This window comes from Stylophora pistillata, chromosome 11 (genome assembly GCF_964205215.1).
Source record: "Stylophora pistillata chromosome 11, jaStyPist1.2, whole genome shotgun sequence".
Classification (NCBI taxonomy): Eukaryota; Metazoa; Cnidaria; class Anthozoa; order Scleractinia; family Pocilloporidae; genus Stylophora; species Stylophora pistillata.
This window is the reverse complement of record NC_142529.1, coordinates 26,039,895-26,057,774: the sequence shown is the minus strand read 5'-3', so window position 1 is coordinate 26,057,774 and position 17,880 is coordinate 26,039,895. Positions and strand designations below refer to the sequence as shown.

General features: G+C 41.3%; 2 protein-coding genes and 1 long non-coding RNA gene across 4 annotated transcripts in view; 2 read left to right on the top strand and 1 right to left on the bottom strand.

Moving 5' to 3' along the window:
* Positions 1-3,174, top strand: part of LOC111341676 (protein patched homolog 1) — a 30,272-nt gene extending 27,098 nt beyond the window's left edge. For both annotated transcript variants that reach the window (XM_088737816.1, XM_088737817.1), the window contains exon 26: positions 238-3,174. In XM_088737816.1, the coding sequence (XP_088593942.1) occupies positions 238-690 (453 nt within the window). In that variant the 3' untranslated portion in view covers positions 691-3,174. The remainder of the gene's footprint in view (positions 1-237) is intronic.
* LOC148720863 (uncharacterized) lies at positions 2,665-3,277 on the bottom strand. The gene is made up of 2 exons (XR_015992987.1): positions 3,176-3,277; positions 2,665-2,938 (listed from the first exon to the last, which is right to left on the bottom strand). It is a non-coding gene; the product is annotated as an uncharacterized LOC148720863 (long non-coding RNA).
* Positions 3,278-4,355: 1,078 nt separating this feature from the next.
* LOC111341678 (protein patched homolog 2.S-like) overlaps positions 4,356-17,880 on the top strand; it is a 23,050-nt gene continuing 9,525 nt past the window's right edge. Inside the window, exons 1-16 of the mRNA XM_088737820.1 lie at positions 4,356-4,769; positions 7,085-7,274; positions 7,667-7,736; positions 8,076-8,179; positions 8,582-8,687; positions 8,787-8,894; positions 9,339-9,457; positions 11,982-12,129; positions 12,773-12,904; positions 13,499-13,657; positions 13,815-13,913; positions 14,608-14,733; positions 15,286-15,404; positions 15,611-16,034; positions 16,633-16,869; positions 17,854-17,880. The exon at positions 17,854-17,880 is cut by the window's right edge and continues 52 nt beyond it. Of these exons, the coding sequence (XP_088593946.1) occupies positions 4,586-4,769; positions 7,085-7,274; positions 7,667-7,736; positions 8,076-8,179; positions 8,582-8,687; positions 8,787-8,894; positions 9,339-9,457; positions 11,982-12,129; positions 12,773-12,904; positions 13,499-13,657; positions 13,815-13,913; positions 14,608-14,733; positions 15,286-15,404; positions 15,611-16,034; positions 16,633-16,869; positions 17,854-17,880 (2,352 nt within the window). The 5' untranslated portion in view covers positions 4,356-4,585. The remainder of the gene's footprint in view (positions 4,770-7,084; positions 7,275-7,666; positions 7,737-8,075; positions 8,180-8,581; positions 8,688-8,786; positions 8,895-9,338; positions 9,458-11,981; positions 12,130-12,772; positions 12,905-13,498; positions 13,658-13,814; positions 13,914-14,607; positions 14,734-15,285; positions 15,405-15,610; positions 16,035-16,632; positions 16,870-17,853) is intronic.

Below are 17,880 nucleotides of genomic sequence, written 5' to 3'. Positions count from 1 at the left end.
GCCGGTGACCCAGCCTCGATTACATGTACGTTTTTGTATTTTATTGGTCGAGGAGGTGGAGCAAGTGTTCTGAAGCAGTCACTGTGTGAAGCCAATTACTAAAACCAATATACCATCTTGAAATGTTTTCAACAAAGTTGCTGTAATGTGTTTATAGTAAGCAAGTTTGGTTGAGGTTTGACCTGACAATGTCATCGCATCATTGTTGACTTTTCGTTTTGTTGTATATCTTTACAGATTGAAGAGGTTCGCCCTCCAGGTACGGCGTCATCTACTGCTTCCAAGAGAGAGTTGCTACCAAGCTCCACGTATCGGCAGAGAACTCCCCCCTCCGACTCCGAGGTTTACATCGGGGAAACTAGTGCTCGACAAGAGGAGAAGTCATCAAGCTCCGGGGGGAGACATACGCGTCACAAGAGGGTTCCTCATAAGAGCAAGAGGCGTTCACATCGAAGCAGGACTCCCACTGTGGATTCTGACTCGTCAAGTTCGACTGTCACTCGGGTTACAGCTCGGGCCACGGTCACAGTCGAAGTTCATACAGAGCAGGTTTCCGCGGAGCGATCAGCGTACCAGAATTTCCGAAGTGGCGGCGCCCAAGTCGGGCCAATCCGTAATGAAGGGGAGATTGGCGAGGAGGATTTGGAAATAACAAATCTGGAGGACTGCGAGAATGTTGTGAAAAGATAGGCGTCAGAAAATCATGGGAAATGTCAGATAAAGGTCCTATGTACACTCCTTCCATAGGAAAACACGTGAGACATGCGTGCGCGGGTGAAGTGCGCGCGTGGCGCGAGTAACCTTCCAGTTGCATCGTTAATCAAGAACAAGAAGTTGGTGCAGTTATTCACCAAGAACTTCGAAACATTTTTGTAAAGGTAAAGCCAGTAAAACAGGTTTTTTACTGGATTGTTCCATATTGGACAAGAAAGGCTTAGATTTACGTTGAAGATCTCAGTCATTAATTATTCTAATTTAGAACCGAATACGAACAATATTCGAATTATTTATATTTGGTGTACAAAATTCTAAGGTGTAATTATGCATTAACGTGCTAACTGGGCCCATGTTATCCCATTATATCGTGTAATCTACGTCTTGTGTAGAGTCAAGTTACGGGGTTTGCAGTATTTATAGTAGAAAAGTGGAGAAGAAGCGGCTACTCGCTACAACCTCCACTTTCAAAGAGATGTTTGGTTAATTTAGCATCCTATGTTCTGTATCTGTTAAAGCAGTTTGAGCCCACGAAACAATATATTCAGTGGATTAAAGATTCGTTTTTCGTTATTTCATTGTAAGGGTTAATGTGGTACTGTTTGGGTATATGTGGCTCCAACTTGTTAGTTTATGGGTGAGATCCAGGTGTTTTAGTTGTGACTGAGGAAGTCGCTGGGTTCTAGCACTCTGTTTTGTGAATGAGCTTAGAATGGCAGGGGTGATGAAAAGTTTTACAAGTGTAAGGATACTTCACTAGACGAGTCGAGGTTGAAACCTAGCCTGTGATGGTTGTCCTTAGCGCGATGTGAACCGTGTTTTAATCGGCTCCGATCGTCGAAAGTCCTATCACCAATCTTGTTTTAGGGCCTGATTACATGAGCCGAGCTGGCCCGGTTAGCCGGGCTGATTTCTTTTGTTTTCACGCTTTGGCGAACACCAAAACAAAAGAAATCAGCCCGGCTAACCGGGCCAGCCCGGCTCATGTAATCAGGCCCTTAGTGCGACCACTGATGGCTTTAGTTTTTGCTTTTTGTGGTGTCGGAGCCGATCACCCATTTCTCTGTCTTCTGGTATTTTCCATTTCTTGTTCAGCTCCACGATTCTCTTCTCCTATTACCTACTTGTTCCATGCTGATTTCGCTATGGTTCAGCCACGGCTGAACAACAGTGTCTTACAACGTGTGTACGGTGAATGAATTGGTGGAGGTAACGTTCTCTTGGTTGCCCTTTGACTTGAGCCCCATCAATTTGGTCTTCACGTAAATCCGCTTGCCATGCTGCTGGAGCCTGTGTGAAATTTGATAAAATCATACTTTTAAATGAATAACAGCTGAAACGTAAGAATTGAAGCAAATAACGCTAGATTATTGACGGCAGTTTGAGAGTACAAGACGACTTTGGAACTATTATACCTTCGAACTCTTTCCGCTTGGAAAACTTTCCGCCGTTGTGTGACTTTCTTAATCTTGATGTCTCAGCTAAGGAGGAGTGTCTCCGTGTTGTTTGCTTTCAGTAACTGAAGATTACACGAAGGTTAGGGCTTCTAATTTTTACAGTTAGGATTCAGGTATAGAGCGACTTTCAGTAGAGTGCCCAAAGTAACCTGGAATTGCATCAATTTTGCCTTTTTTTTTTTTTTTTTTTTGCCGTGATTGTTGTGGAAACACGAGCCGTTATCTCAACCAATCAGATGCATAATTGAAGTTCATGGCGACTTGTTCACGCACCTTTTTCCCGCGCTTAAAGAGGCTTGCTTGTTTTGACTCTAAATTGGCTCTATGCAATAGTTTCCTTTACTTTAATTGGGCGTTGTGATAACTGGTGTTAAATCAAAAGGCGCTCTACAAGGTCGCTTACGTAGGTAACGTAGTTTTGTGATGAAGATTTATTTACCCGATGATATAGTCCATCCCCTATAAGTTGTATCATATTTTTTTAAAGGCAGTAGTCCGTAAGTTATTTATTTAATCCTTATTACATTGGAAAAGCTTTAGTAAACAGTGGTACTTCCTGAGGCGTACTAAAGGGACATACGGGATTCGACCCGCAAAGTGACACCGGGAAATAGAACTCTATTGTGTGACTTAATCAAAACGTACTGCCCATGAAGTTTTTAGTGGAAGTTCTTTGGTAGTCTCCTTTGCAGCAGTTGTTTGGATGCGTCTGTGTGCAGAGAGCTTGTTGCGTGACCAGCCGAGACGAAGGCTACGAAAGAGACTACCTGGAGGGAAAAAAGAGTTAGACAAAGAATTACTGTTTTACTGGAGTTAGATCTTAGGTCGATTGTTTAGGACTCTAGACGGCATTATCTGATATATTTACACGAACCAATATCCTGTTCGTCGTTCTAGTCGCTGGCCAAGGATATTGAATCGTTGGGCCAACGAACAAGTGTTAAATTATTATCACTGATAAACACTGCTGGATATTTAATGAATAAAGTTACTTTAAATCTTACGATCAGTCTAGTTTATTACACAGACAAGCTCGTCAACTTCCTTTAAACCATCTTCTTGTAGAATGACTCCTTAGGCTTTAACACTTTACCTCTATCCTCAGCGGTCAAACGTCTGCTGTGCATGCGCGAACGTTGTAATGTCTTAGTTACCTCTCACACGAGTTACAGACAACCACATAACCGTAACCCAGTAAGTCATGGTATCTTAAAAGCGTATGGCTTTTTCGGTAAAGCTCAGAACTGAATGGCAATAAATGAACAGGATATGTACATTGGAGTACGCTTTGGACAAGTCAGTTTTCCTTTTTGCTACTTTTTTTGTTATCTTTACAGACTTCCCTGGACGTTTTAATTTTCTTTCGCTTATTTTACAAGACAGCGATTGTTTGTTATGCTTTCTTTTGAAGTGTTGCATGGGAAAGTTAGCGTCGCCGGCCGCAATTGATCCTCTTACCCATGGCCAACGTTTGACGGCCGTGTTAATTTACCCTGAACCTCTACTTTGTTAGTCTCCCTCGCAGCCGTTTCTTTTTTTTTTTGGATGTCACGCAACGCTCCCCAAAAGAACTTCTTTTGGAGGAGCGTTGCGTGACATCCAAAAAAAGGGCTGCGAGGGAGACTACTACTTTGTTAGCTAGCATTGCAGGCTCTCATTTCCGGCTGAAGCATAAGCGGGGAAGCCTACGATTCGAGTCAGCGAGCGAAACGCGAACGGAAGGTGATGGGCTGCCAGGATCACTCGCACGCCAACGAATTTTAACGTTTGAGATTATTGTATTTTTGATAATTCAGCGATACTTTGTTCTGCCAGTGGAGGTTTTCCTTGACGTCATTCTATCCCCCGCCTCAAGTACTACTCGGCTTTAATAAATTTAAAACTGCGTACGCCTTGACATGCTCGCCATTTAGAGAATGTCACGCGGCTTTCTCTTCTAAGTGGGATTGATATCGGCTGCAATTAGTTTTTTTCTTTTTATTTGTTGACTTTGTTGCCGAGTTTTACAGTTTAGAATCATTATAGTCACTCGCCGAAATATCATTTTAATAAGAGCGCTTTAATAGAGACCGTAGCATCGAAATTTATGTTATGTTTACGCTATTTGAGACCATCCGGAGCACCATCATCAAAATTCGTAGGTGACCTCATTTCCAATATCCTCGCGGATTTCCGCTCAGCCTCGATCACGTGTCCGATATTCACGCAGACTATATTTTGATGTTCTGTTTACAGATGTCAAGTACCACGAATATAACCATTAACATGAAGAAAAATTTAGTATAGTTGCAGAGGCATGTTAGGTTTAAGCTAGGGATTTTTTTCACGGTCGGATTCTCTCTGATAGAATTTCCGAGATTGGATGTTACTCGAAAGTGAATTTTCTTCAAGCGATCGTGGTTGACTTTGAAGCTATGGGTCAACAAATTGCGTTAAGATTACGGTCTAAACTACAAGCGATCTTCTTTAAGTTAGGGTGTTTCTGTCAGCGAAACTGTTGGGCTGTCCTTGCTGCTGGATTTTTTATTCTTATTGGGCTGTCTGTTGGGATCATGACAGCAAAAATTGAGACAGATGTGGAAAAATTATGGATGGAAGGTAAGTTGTGTCTCCTAACGGCAGGTTGAAGATAGCAAGCGAGGCGTACCGATCTCATCTACTTTGCTTTACAGCAATTCTTACCCTGGCATTAGAGTTAAATTTTTAAAAACATGTCCTCTTTTCGAAATAAGCGCTCATCGATCGTTGGCTATCTCACCTAAAAGCCTTTCAAATCGTAGAACGAAAATACAAATATTACATGTCGCTACCATATACCTTTCGGGTTTTGTGAGGGCATGACAATAGGTGTTTCAAGTCTTATTTCAACGAAAATCCTGTCTTTTTACAGCGTAGCTCATTCTATTTTCAAAACTAAAGCGATCGGTACGTAATGGTCGAATTAGATATCGGTCGTGGTTCAGTGACTAAAAAATACAATGTTATTGTTATTTTTCTTTTTCGCCCAAGTTTTAGCGGCAAAAATCACGTAATACGTATACTAGGTGTTGATCACAAGAGATCAAAGCGATTGAGCGCTGCAAAGTTGTGCTTGAAAAACAAGGGTCATATTAGAATTCCCACTATTTATCTCATTATTTTCGTTTAACTATCAAAATAGTTTTCAGCAATTCGACAACCTTGATGACTGGTTTGGAAGATCGAGCAACCGGAAACAGCGTTTATGCATTTAAATAAGCTTCTTTGAAGTGGCGTGATACGTGGTAACATGATCATGAAGTTATCACGTTGCACTGTGATCAGCTTTTAGCAGAAACCTGGCAGCTGATATTGCAACTTCCATTTGATTGGGCTATAATTGATCGTTATTTTCACTTTCAACCTATTCCAGTTGTAGCTTTTTCTTACTGATTGCGAAATAATCTTCGTACACGAAGTAACTCGAAATGTCCAACAGTGTCGAATGTTGTTGTGCAAATTCAAGTAGAACAGAAAGTGACGCAGCAAAATTTCGCTCCACAACAAAATGCATAAAGACAAATAACACATGGAGAAAAATTCGGAAAGAGGATGTGGAACTAAATATACACTAAAAATAGATGACTAGAAAATAATCGTATTTAAAGCAACTTCTTTCTAATGAACTCTGATATCTGCGATATTGTGAAAATGCAGATTTAGAGCAAAACAAAATTAGCATAAACAACAAATAACAAAACTTTTCTTTGAGGCACAGGTGAATATGTTGATAATACGATGAAAGAAGCGGTGTACGTCGAAGTCATTTTTTTCTTTTTTAATTTATAGTCAAAATTAGCTGCTCTCTGTATTGGATTGGTAACTACCGGGCCCACTTGTATAAAAGGCTGCAGCGTTTAAGTGATACCAAAATGTAAAGCATTATCCATCGGATAGAGTTTTATCCAACAACAACAACAACTTTATTAGGTACTTCCATAAGTAGTACATGGCATTACCTAAGTAAGAATAAGTAACAATAATTATATAACATCATTTCGTCTTTAACAGAACTTCTTCTCTGATATTCATTATTTGGAATATAAAAGCAGAAATGAGTCGACATATAGACGGATCAGCGTTATTAAAAAGGAACAACACTTTAGAGTTATGATCAAAGTTTCAAAGCAAGCATACTTTCTTGCGATTTTGTTGTTAAGTTCTAATCGAAAACTATCATATAAAGGACAACAAAAAAGCACATGTTTTTCATCTTGAATGGCAGAAAGAACAGATTCTTTGATTGACTGGGGTCTTTGGAGTCGTGTCTCTTCCAGTTTCAATGTGTAATGTAATTTATCCAGTGGATAGCGTTGTCCAACCTTTAAACAACCATGCAGGGCCTGAACAATAATCGTAGAATCTTTTATTTAGTTCTTTATTTGATTTTGCACAACTAACATAATAACGTTAATAGTATCACTTTTCCGCCACCTGTAAACACGGAGTTTGATAAGAAAGTAATGATTACATCATGTATTTTCGAGTTGTCTCCTATGGAAGAAAATAGCACAATTTCTGCAAAAAGGCCTTCGTTTTCTGCTAAAAAGTGATTTCATCTCCGCTCAAGAACCGAAAATTCGTTAGCATTCGCGGGCTACTTAAGGAGACAGGTATTTCAGGAGGCACGTTTTCAGCAATTTTCAAATAAACTTCTTTCCGGGCTTGCTCTGTATTCCGAATATTACCTTACAACAACAATAACAACAACAATAACAACAACAACAACAACAACAACAACAACAACAACACCAACAAATTAAAAACAAAACAACAAGCAGAAAAATGAAAACAGACAGTTCTATTCTATTTTAAAGTTTTGGTTCTATATTACAGTTTTAAAATCAAAGCTATTTATATTTCTTAATGGAATTCATTGTGCTTTTATTCTACAGTCGATGGAAGGCTAGAAAAGGAATTACAATACACAAAGGATTCGGTTGGAGAAGGAGCAGGAACAACCAATGAACTAATAATCCACGCTGCCAATGAAGGCGGCGATAATATCTTGTCCGTCGATTCGATGCAGGAGCATCTTAAAGCAGTTCAAAAAGCAATAGAAATTAAGGTCGACGTATTCGGAAAGTAAGTTAAATGTTGAAAACATTTCAGCTCGTTTTACAGACCAGCTTTCTTTCATCGTTCAATTCTAACCTCCCATAAGCCTTGCGGAGACGTTGGCGATGTCTTTGATTGGTTGTTTAGATACCTTCAGCAATTTTACAACTGAATGTCGAAAGCAATTCTAGGATTTTTCTACCTTCAGTAGAAACGTCAAAACGATTTACAAGGATTTCATTCTGTCTGTTAGCTGATTACGAATCCTTAATAAGAAATTGATTGAATTTCCTTGGACCACAAAAAATATACTTGTTGACTGACACTAACTAACAAAACAACAAAGAGAAAAACAAACGGTATTGTAACAAATTGCTACTGTTTGTTTTGTTTTGATGTGTTTGCTTGTTTTGTTCTAGAACTTGGTCTCACACGGATCTCTGTTACGTACCGGAAGTTCCATCTTTTGATAATTCTTTAGTGGACGGGGTAGGTGAAAACATTTTATGTAAACACATTGATCTACTCAAGAGTTTTCATTTTCTACCCAATGTCCTAGCTTCTATTTCCTCGTGAAAGCGTAATTTTAATTCATGAAGAAAAAAGTTTCCTTTTCAACAAATATTATGGCGGGTGCACGGCCGCTCGTCCTGCGGCTCGTCCTGCGCTCTCCCCTCCCCCCTCCCCCTCCCCCCGACATCTCCCGGGAGGATCGAAGACTGGACTCGGGAAAGTGGCAGAAATTGAGCCTAATGCAAATACTTTAAGAATTAATTGTATTATGATTTTCAAACTGTTCTATCCGGCCCTTATCCTGGTGTCTTTCAGATCATAGCAGCCATTATTCCCTGCCTTATTATATCACCTTTGGATTGCTTCTGGGATGGAGCGAAGAATCTTAAACTGAGGGCCGAGCTACCAAACATTGCCAAGTAAGTATGTTTAAAATGCTGCAGTTGCCGTATGACTCACCTTTAAAACGTAACTTAGTGCTTTGTGAAACGAGAACTATTCTTAAATTCGCCGGGGGGGTTTAGATGATAATATCTACCTGACCCCCCCCCTTCACAACTGGGCTCTGTTATATTCTTATGATCCTCCCATTATTGGCAATTAATAAGCAGTCAAGTTTCTTAGCCCCCCCCCCAATAGTCTGTTAGTGACGACTGATTCCCCACTCCGTTCCCCCTGAAAACCGTATGACCCCCCCTTAAAAAAATCTTTCATCCCACCCCCGATTCCAAGGCATAAATAATGGCTGGTCCCTTATTAAACATAAGTTGTTTCCTTAAATTTATTTGAGGCACTAAATCCTTTTTTTTGTCTGTTTTTAGAGGGTTTAAGTTAGAATGGATAGAAAGCGACCCCAAATCTCTTCTAACGCTGTTAGATGTGTTTAATATTGAAGGCAAAGACGAAATCACAGATCTCTTTGTTAAGGTGGGTAGTAAAATGATTTCCAACTTTTGGTAATCAACTTTACGTTAAACTTTGATGATCATTCAACATTTAATTTTGATTCTTGATACATTTTTCTAGGCTGGTATCAACAAAGGGTATCAAGAAAAACCCTGCCTTGATCCCACAGAGCCTAAATGCCCGAGCACGGCTCCTAACTCTCCCTCGAAAACGGGAAACGATAGGAAGGTATAAATAACATCGTAAACAAATTTGTTTAGGTGAGAATAGGATAGAACAGTATTTAGAGTGCTTCTTCCTTGGTGACAATTTAGTCACCCCAGACGTTCAGCGGTCGAACGTAGGCCATGCGCAAGAGATTTATTTTGGCCGGTATGCGCAGCAATTTCCCGTCCAAAATTTTTTAGGACTGGAAAACATAAGAAACAACCGCTGACAGGCAAAATATAGGAGGAATATAGAAACATTCGGAGAAGTCTGAGCTTTATAAAAATAAGTTATACTCTTTTGAATAAACGTGACTTTTGACTTGCATGGTTGCGTGCAATTCCTGTAAGACAACTCGGATCTGCCAACCTAAAAGCACTCCATTTAAACGCTACAACGTTCACACATGTGTAGACGTTTGACCGATGATTCGCACATTCTATTTTCTGACAATCGTTCTTTCAGGCACCAGACGTTAAGTCAGAGCTAAACGGAGGTTGCAAAGGCTTTGCAACGGAATTCATGCAGTGGGCTGAGGAGCTAATCGTTGGTGGAGCAACAAAGAACAATAATACGTTATCAAGGTTAGTTACTTTAAGTATATTGAAAGTATCTGAATCTCAAGAACGCATACCAGTGATTGGTAAGATCTGCACGCCAGAGTTGAAATGTTTTTTTGTTTTTTGCCTTGGAAGCGAGACTAAAAAAAGAAAAAAACTGGATCATGTTTACTGCAGGTACTCTCGATACGGTCGATATATCGGTCGATATATCGGTCGATATATCAGTCAAGAGTCCGCCAATACTCGACCGATATGTCGATGGAGAGTCCGCCAATACTCGACCGATATGTCGGTGGAGAGTCCGCTAATACTCGACCGATATATCGGTGGAGAGTCCGCCAATACTCGACCGATATGTCGGTGGAGAGTCCGCCAATACTCGACCGATATGTCGGTGGAGAGTCCGCCAATACTCGACCGATATGTCGGTCGAGAGTCCGCCAATACTCGACCGATATGTCGGTGGAGAGTCCGCCAATACTCGACCGATATGTCGGTCGAGAGTCCGCCAATACTCGACCGATATGTCGGTGGAGAGTCCGCCAATACTCGACCGATATGTCGGTCGAGAGTCCGCCAATACTCGACCGATATGTCGGTGGAGTGTCCGCCAATACTCGACCGATATCTCGGTGGAGAGTCCGCCAATACTCGACCGATATGTCGGTCGAGAGTCCGCCAATACTCGACCGATATGTCGGTGGAGAGTCCGCCAATACTCGACCGATATATCGGTCGAGAGTCCGCCAATACTCGACCGATATGTCGGTGGAGAGTCCGCCAATACTCGACCGATATATCGGTCGAGAGTCCGCCAATACTCGACCGATATGTCGGTGGAGAGTCCGCCAATACTCGACCGATATGTCGGTGGAGAGTCCGCCAATACTCGACCGATATATCGGTGGAGAGTCCGCCAATACTCGACCGATATGTCGGTGGAGAGTCCGCCAATACTCGACCGATATATCGGTGGAGAGTCCGCCAATACTCGACCGATATGTCGGTGGAGAGTCCGCCAATACTCGACCGATATATCGGTCGAGAGTCCGCCAATACTCGACCGATATGTCGGTGGAGAGTCCGCCAATACTCGACCGATATATCGGTCAAGAGTCCGCCAATACTCGACCGATATGTCGGTGGAGAGTCCGCCAATACTCGACCGATATATCGGTGGAGAGTCCGCCAATACTCGACCGATATGTCGGTCGACACTCGATCGACACTCAGTCGATAGTCAGTTGATTTAGCGGATCAAGTTTTCCAGGTCAAACCCAAAGTAAGCAGAAAGGTTAATGAGAGTAATGGTAAACACCACATTGATATAAAGTGATGATGATGATGAACTTTATTCATGTGTCAATTATAAAATAGCAGTAATAAAACCACTAAGTAAGGACACAACAAGATAATTTAGATAAAATAATAAATAACTAAGTATTAAGATACGATTAAATAGCATAAAATATACGAATAAATAGCATAAAATTTGTGGTCAGCAGAATTAGGCTAGGGGAACTTAAGACGTGGGGGGGGGGGGGATGAATAGTCTGAGCCTAACTAAGATATAATTAAGAATCATGCACTGCAATGACGTGGGGGGGGGAGGAATAGTCTGAGCCTAACTAAGATATAACTAAGAATCATGCACTGCAAGGACGTGGGACGTGGGGGGGGGGGGGGGAGGAATAGTCTGAGCCTATTTAAGAGAAAGCTAAGAATCATGCACTGCAAACCAAGCAGCCCACACAGCCACCGTCGTCCATTAACATTTTCAAATCCATTCCTCTAACTGCCCTCTTAGAACCCGCTAGTGAATTCAACGTCCTAATACGAGAAGGTAGCTTAGCCCATAGCACAGGTCCTAAATACCTAAAGGAATGCCTGCCATAATTAATAGAGTTAAATCTTGGAATAGTAAATTCTTTAACTCTTAAGTTATACACTGTGTGATTTGCTGAAAATAAATCTTGTATATAGCTTGGTGCTAGCTTCAATTTTACTTTATACATGATGGTCGCTGAAGTTCCTGAAATGTGAGAAAACACAGCTGAACAAGACGCGATTGGTTTAAGTTTTGCATCTGATTGGTCGAGAGAGAGAGAGAGGTGCAACTGTGGTAGATGAATGGCAGAAACCTGTGATAAAAAAAAAACAATTCAGTCACGGATCAATATAATATTTGTGTATTCTCGATCGATCGGTAGTCTTGAAAAATGCACGCAATTTTCTATTTTAATCCAAATAAAAACACTAACTTTATGTTGAAACTTCTGGACTTTTATATACATATATATATTGTGGGAGGAAAAAGATAAGTAAACTACAAGTTCATCATTCATATATATATATATAAGTATAGAGGCAAGACCGATGCAACGTAGATAACTTTTAAGACGGAGCACTATATCTGCGTTCTATCGGTCTTGCCTCTATACTTATATTAGTTATTTTGGGCCGATTAGATCACTGTTGATCCAACGTACAAGAGTAGGTTTATCGTCCACGGTTGCTTGCTGAACATTTCACACATTTTTTTTAGTGCTAAAGCGCTTCAAACAATTCTCGTTCTCACGGGCCCGCAAGGTCTGTACAATCGATGGGCAGACAGGTCTCAGGAGTTGAATGTGGATTGGAACTTGGATACCGCGAAACAAGTCTTAGAGGCTTGGCAACGGCGCTTTACTGAGGTAAACATTTCCATTTATCGTGCCAGACACATTCTACATGTTACACGAGGGGTTCTGTGTGTGACGCAAAGAGCTGCTCATTTAATGGTTTCTTAATTGGCCGTTTCCGGATTACCTTTGACCTCGTTTTCAAAGCGAGTTCTGGTGCTCAACCTTTCACATGATTATAAGTTTTCATTCACATGCTAATTAAACTCGTTTTCATACGAATTGTTGAGTACCGGGCCTCGTTTTGAAAAAGAGTCCAAAAGTAAATTCGGAAATGGCCTGTTGGTCTTACTGGTCATGTGATGACAGAATGATTAACATATTTGAGCGTAAATAAAGGTCTAAAGGTATTGTAGACGTGCAGCGCACTGGATACCGCATCCAAATGCTTGAGTCATTTGTAGTGATCTCGGCACAGACACTTTATTCTCACAGTGCCGGTGCAATGGACGGGGGTACTTGCGCATGTACAGGGCCCCTGTTAGGTTTAGAAACCTGACAATATTCTGGTGAAACTTGCAATGGACTAGCATTCTTTGCAGGCGGAGGCGCAGTACTCCATACCGCTCCATATACACGTTGCAGAGACAGGGAATAGCTCTGACAACTATTTGAGTTTGTTTCACAGTCAGATCATGTTTATCTTCCTTCATAGGAAATCAATGAAGACGTCAAAGACACTGATGAGTTCAGTATCCTCGCATTTGACTCGACCTCTGTCACTGATTTATTAAAGGAATTCTCAGAGACCAGCGTGTCAAGAATTGCCATAGGATACATGCTCATGGTAAATACTGCTACTTGCATCCAACAATACAACAACAGCATCCATAACCCATTTAATTTTGATATCTTGTGTAGCAAGAACAATAATTGTCAAAGTTGCAATTTGCTGGGGCACTCCAAATTTCTCCTCACCCGTGAAAAAAGAAACATGAAGACGAGATGAACTTGACGACAACCCTTGGTGGGGAGGGAAACGAGAAGAAAAAGGAAGAGGAGAAAGAAAAGATAGGCTGGGCGAAGAAGACAGGGGATTGTAAAGCTACCTATCCTAAACCTTTGTTTTACCCGATCCTTTCTAAAAGTCCTCCGAAAGAAGAGGTTGTGAAAGCTTTTCGCACCCAACCCGGCCTCCTTTACTTCAGTTGAGGGCAAGTTTGTCCTCGTCCTATTTCCTCCCTCCCCTCCACTCTTTTTCTCGTATTTCGCTATTTCATTTTCAACCAAACAGACCATTCAGCGTTATTAGCTGTCTTACCATACAAAAAGCACACATGGAGTTCATATCTACAACGCTCAACTCAGTCACAGTCGTGAACCGCTGGGCAAGAATAGCGCAAGCTCAGCCGTGAGGCTAAGTTTTCAATTCCTCTTTCAGCTCATTTACGCATGCATAACTCTGAAGCGCTGGTGTGAGCCAATCAGATCTCATGGAGCCCTGGGGTTTGTGGGTGTGCTCCTAGTTACGCTCTCGGTGGCTGCAGGGCTTGGTTTTAGTGCATTGTGTGGAATAACATTCAACGCTGCTTCAACTCAGGTAATGATAATTACACTAAGTACTTCTCTAACTCAATGGAATTTTCAAAACGCACTATTCATTTGAAGAATTTATAGGGTTGTGATGATAAGAAGTTAAGCTCTGGCAGGAGAAAAAGCATCTGTTTGATAAATAAAATTAATCCTTTTTTCCTCAGGTGTTACCGTTTCTTGCCCTCGGTCTGGGCGTGGATGACATGTTTCTTCTTGCTCACTCTTATTCCACCCTAATACGGAGAGGAGATATCCGCCATATGGTAAGTTTGTAAATCATGGTAAGGGAATGTAAAGGAACCACGTTAAGGTATTTAGGGGAAGATGGAAGAGAGCAAACCTACTTTAAACTTGAAGGAGAACACTCATTCGATGAGACGTTGAAACTTCATTAGGCGATTAGCTGCGGAAAATTAATCTTTTTTTCCTTTTGGCTTGGAAGCAAGAGCGAGGAGAGCACTATGGGTGAGACACACGTGTGGTAAAGAGCGCGAGACGAGGAGAGTGTGGCAAAGAGCATGAGACGAGGAGAGTGTGGCAAGGAGTGCGTGTCTCGGCCCTTGCACTCTCCGTAAGGCCTGTCCCGAAGGTTAATTAACAATTATTTCACGAGCGCGCGTTGGATATGAGATGATAGATAGCCAACGAGGCGCGTAGCGCCGAGTTGGCTATAATCATCTCATATTCAACAAGCGTGAGTGGAATAATTGTTTTATTAAAAAAAGCGCCCCCAAGACATTAGACAAATCTTCTCGACTTTATTTTGTTAGAAGAAACCGGATGTTACAATATACAGGTATTAGATTATGGTATATTGGCTCATATACCAAAATGGCTAAGCCAATAAAAAGTCTTGAATTGCATTATCCAATGATCCAGTTTTTAATAATAAGTAATAGCCTACAAGTGCTAGTAATTCTCGTTAAATCATCTCATCCACTTCTTATTTTCTGACAGGAAGAAGTTGGCTACTGTTTGGGGACCACTGGGGTTAGCGTGTTTCTGACGTCATTCAACAATATGTTAGCCTTCTTCATGGCGGCGTTGATTCCTATACCAGCCCTGAGATATTTTGCATTACAGGTAGATCCTAAGTCTTATTATTTATAAATCTCTTCGGGATATCACGGGATGCGCCTGGTTGAGTTTCATCACAAAATCAACTGTGACAAGATGTTTTGCACTACGGGTAGAATTTAGTAAAGAAAAGGCTGTAAGGGTGGCTGGGTTAGAATTTTGACGAAAGTGCACAGTTGATGATTGTGAATACAGAGCTTTCCTGATCGGTTAAGAATATTCCACTAGCTTTTTATTTCCAACCATTCTTGAGGCGTGGTAAATAATGGCCAAAATCAATTTTGATTCATCTCAGGCACCTGGGCACTGCTTCCTAAATCCTTTTCATACAATAGCGTAATACATGCAGAAGTGACGTCATGCCCACCCACAGAACTCTCAAGCATGCATAATAAAGCGACTGTTTTATTTGGTTTAGCCAGAGAGCGACATTCATAAAGGCGTTTCTTTGTGTTTGATATCCGCTTCAGATTTCAGCTTTGGCAAATACCGCGAATCCCGGCATTAATAATTATCGCTATCACACTTAAACTCATCCAATGATTTATCAATTGTCAGGCTGCTGTTGTTGTCATCTTTAACTTCTTCGGAGTCATCATCATTTTTCCCGCCATGCTGGGAGTCGATGTACAAAGAATGAAACGTCAGCGATATGACATAATCTGCTGTTTGAAAAGGTCAGCGGTGATCTAGTGTATGTACTGATTTTAGAGTCACATGTTAGATAGCGTTGCTTGACGAATGACGAGCGTCAGTCTCTCTCGGAACTAGTAACCTATCAAAGATTGGCAAAGTGCGTTACATAGATAATCAACAAATAGATAAATAACTAATAAATGAATTAATAGAGAAAAACATTTGTAAAATTTCAAAATTCTTGCAGGGCGTCCAAGAATCAAGGTAGCGAAGAAGTTCTGTCTAAAACCCTAAGCAAGTCTCCCCAAACGACTGACGCAGAACAAAATCAACATAAACTTGAGCTTTCCGACGGTCAGACCACGTCTAACCCTTCCAACACCATTGTCATGAGCAATGGAAAATCAGATTCTTCCATCGCCGGGGTCCTAATAAACGAGTATGCTAATAACTCGGACAAGCAGTCCAAACTGTCTTACGATAGCGAAACAAGTATGATGAGAAATCATCTTAGCTCTAATGCATCACAGTATGGACCTCCAAGTAGCGTAGTTAATTCCTCAGTAAACGGTAACGATGATGGATCCATCCGGTCCAGATGCGCACCATTGTCACTTCAACATTTTGCCACCGTTTACTATGGCCCTGCACTGCAGAAAATGCCGGTTAAGGTAAACATTACCCTGTAACATTTTAAGCGTTCAGTTGGTTAAAAAATCAAATGAAAGCGATGGGAACACACTGATCTACGTAACATTAAATCTGCACACAAAGTGAGCCGCATAATTATCGGAAGTTATTAGGCGGCCAGAGGAGTATTGTTACTCTCCCTGGAGAGGGATGCTTGTCCTTTGAACACTGCAACCCAAGCCCCCCCCACCCCCCCACCCCCCCCCCCACCCCCGCTCCCAGCATTCCTAACAGTTTGCTGGTACCCAGTTATATTCTTGGGTACATAGAGAGAAGCACTGTCAGAGTTACTTGTCTCACCCAAGACTTAGCTAGGGCTCGAACCCAGGCTCCAGCATCGGGATCCCGGGTAAAGCTTTTCGAGTCCACCTAATTGTTAGACTGGCAGCAGTGTGTTTTTCTATAAATGTGAAGCAAGCTACTTACAGAAAGAAATAATAATCGCGCGAAAGGAGATTGGGGCGAGACAATCGTAAGAGTGAGTATGCACGTACGTTTTCTTATCTCGAGCCAGTCTCCCTCTCCGCCACTGCTGGTACGCCAAAATGTTCTAACCCTTTGTACTTATTGTTTTTCTAGGTTGCAGTGATTTTATTCTTTCTTGGTGGTCTTGCCGCGGGAATTTACGGCGCTTTTCAAGTGGAAGACGGTTTAGAAATCACCGAAGTAGTTCCACGTAACAGCATAGCGCACAAATTTGTCGAAGCTCAGTTCAAGTATTTCTCATTTTATCCTATGGCTCTTGTTACACAAGATAACTTTGACTACGCTAACAAACAGAAAACTCTATTATCCTACCACGAAGCATTTAAACAGGTGGGTTGGTAAAGAGAGGGTTTTGGCCTCTATTGCTCTAAACACTTCGAAACCAGAAATTATTTATTACGATTGGTTTCTGTAACACTAAAACAAAGGCTTTTACAATAGCCAATCAGAACAAAGGTGGATATTAAAATGAGCCAATAAGAACTCAAAGCTAAAATAAGCTAGCCGCTTGTAGTGCGGGAAACGGTAGTGACACATTTGCAGTTGACGACTTTAGTTTTCCATCTGATTGGCTGAGAGGGTGGTGGGAGATTTGTGGACCAATCACGTATCAAACTTTGCCTGTTGTTTTGGTTAGGATTTTTTAAGACAATGAAGCTTTTGTTACCTGTCCTTTGGGATTTTTCTCTTAGGTGACGCGAACTTAGACTCGGGTTAACTCGGCTCTAGTTCGCAAATTTTCAATGATGACATTTTGGTTCCCCACGGGAGCCTACTAGGGAAAACAAAGACAGATTAGCAGGGGGTTAAGTTAGTAAATGTCGGTACCTCGACATGACGCGTCTGTTGGAAGGATGTTGATTTACACGTTGATTCACGTAGGTTGATTGATTCACAGTACGCGACTCGAATTGTAATCATGGCGTAAGTTCGTCGCATGCGATAGAGTTCCAACGTGTAATGCTCCACTCCAGTAAACAGTATATAAATAAAATATGCATGAAATATAAAGTTTACGACGTATTTTATCAGTAAAAGTAATTTATTCCAGTCATGTTATTGCGAGCAAGCGTTCTCGGAAAGCTGGGAGCGATCAGTTTTCCAATTGCGTTCAATTTATTGTTTTAAAGTTCTTTTTGTTTTGTGGCGTGAACCCTATATAAGAAACTACTCTATATTAGGGTACTGTATTTAACACTCCTATGTTTAGCCCAGGAGATGAAAATCGTACTGTGGTGCTTGAGAGTTTATCCTTTCTAAAGAGGCTGTTGCACAAGGAAAGGAATTTGAGCTATCTTTTTTTTCTGTGCACAGATACCAAATGTAATTAGAATTCCTGGT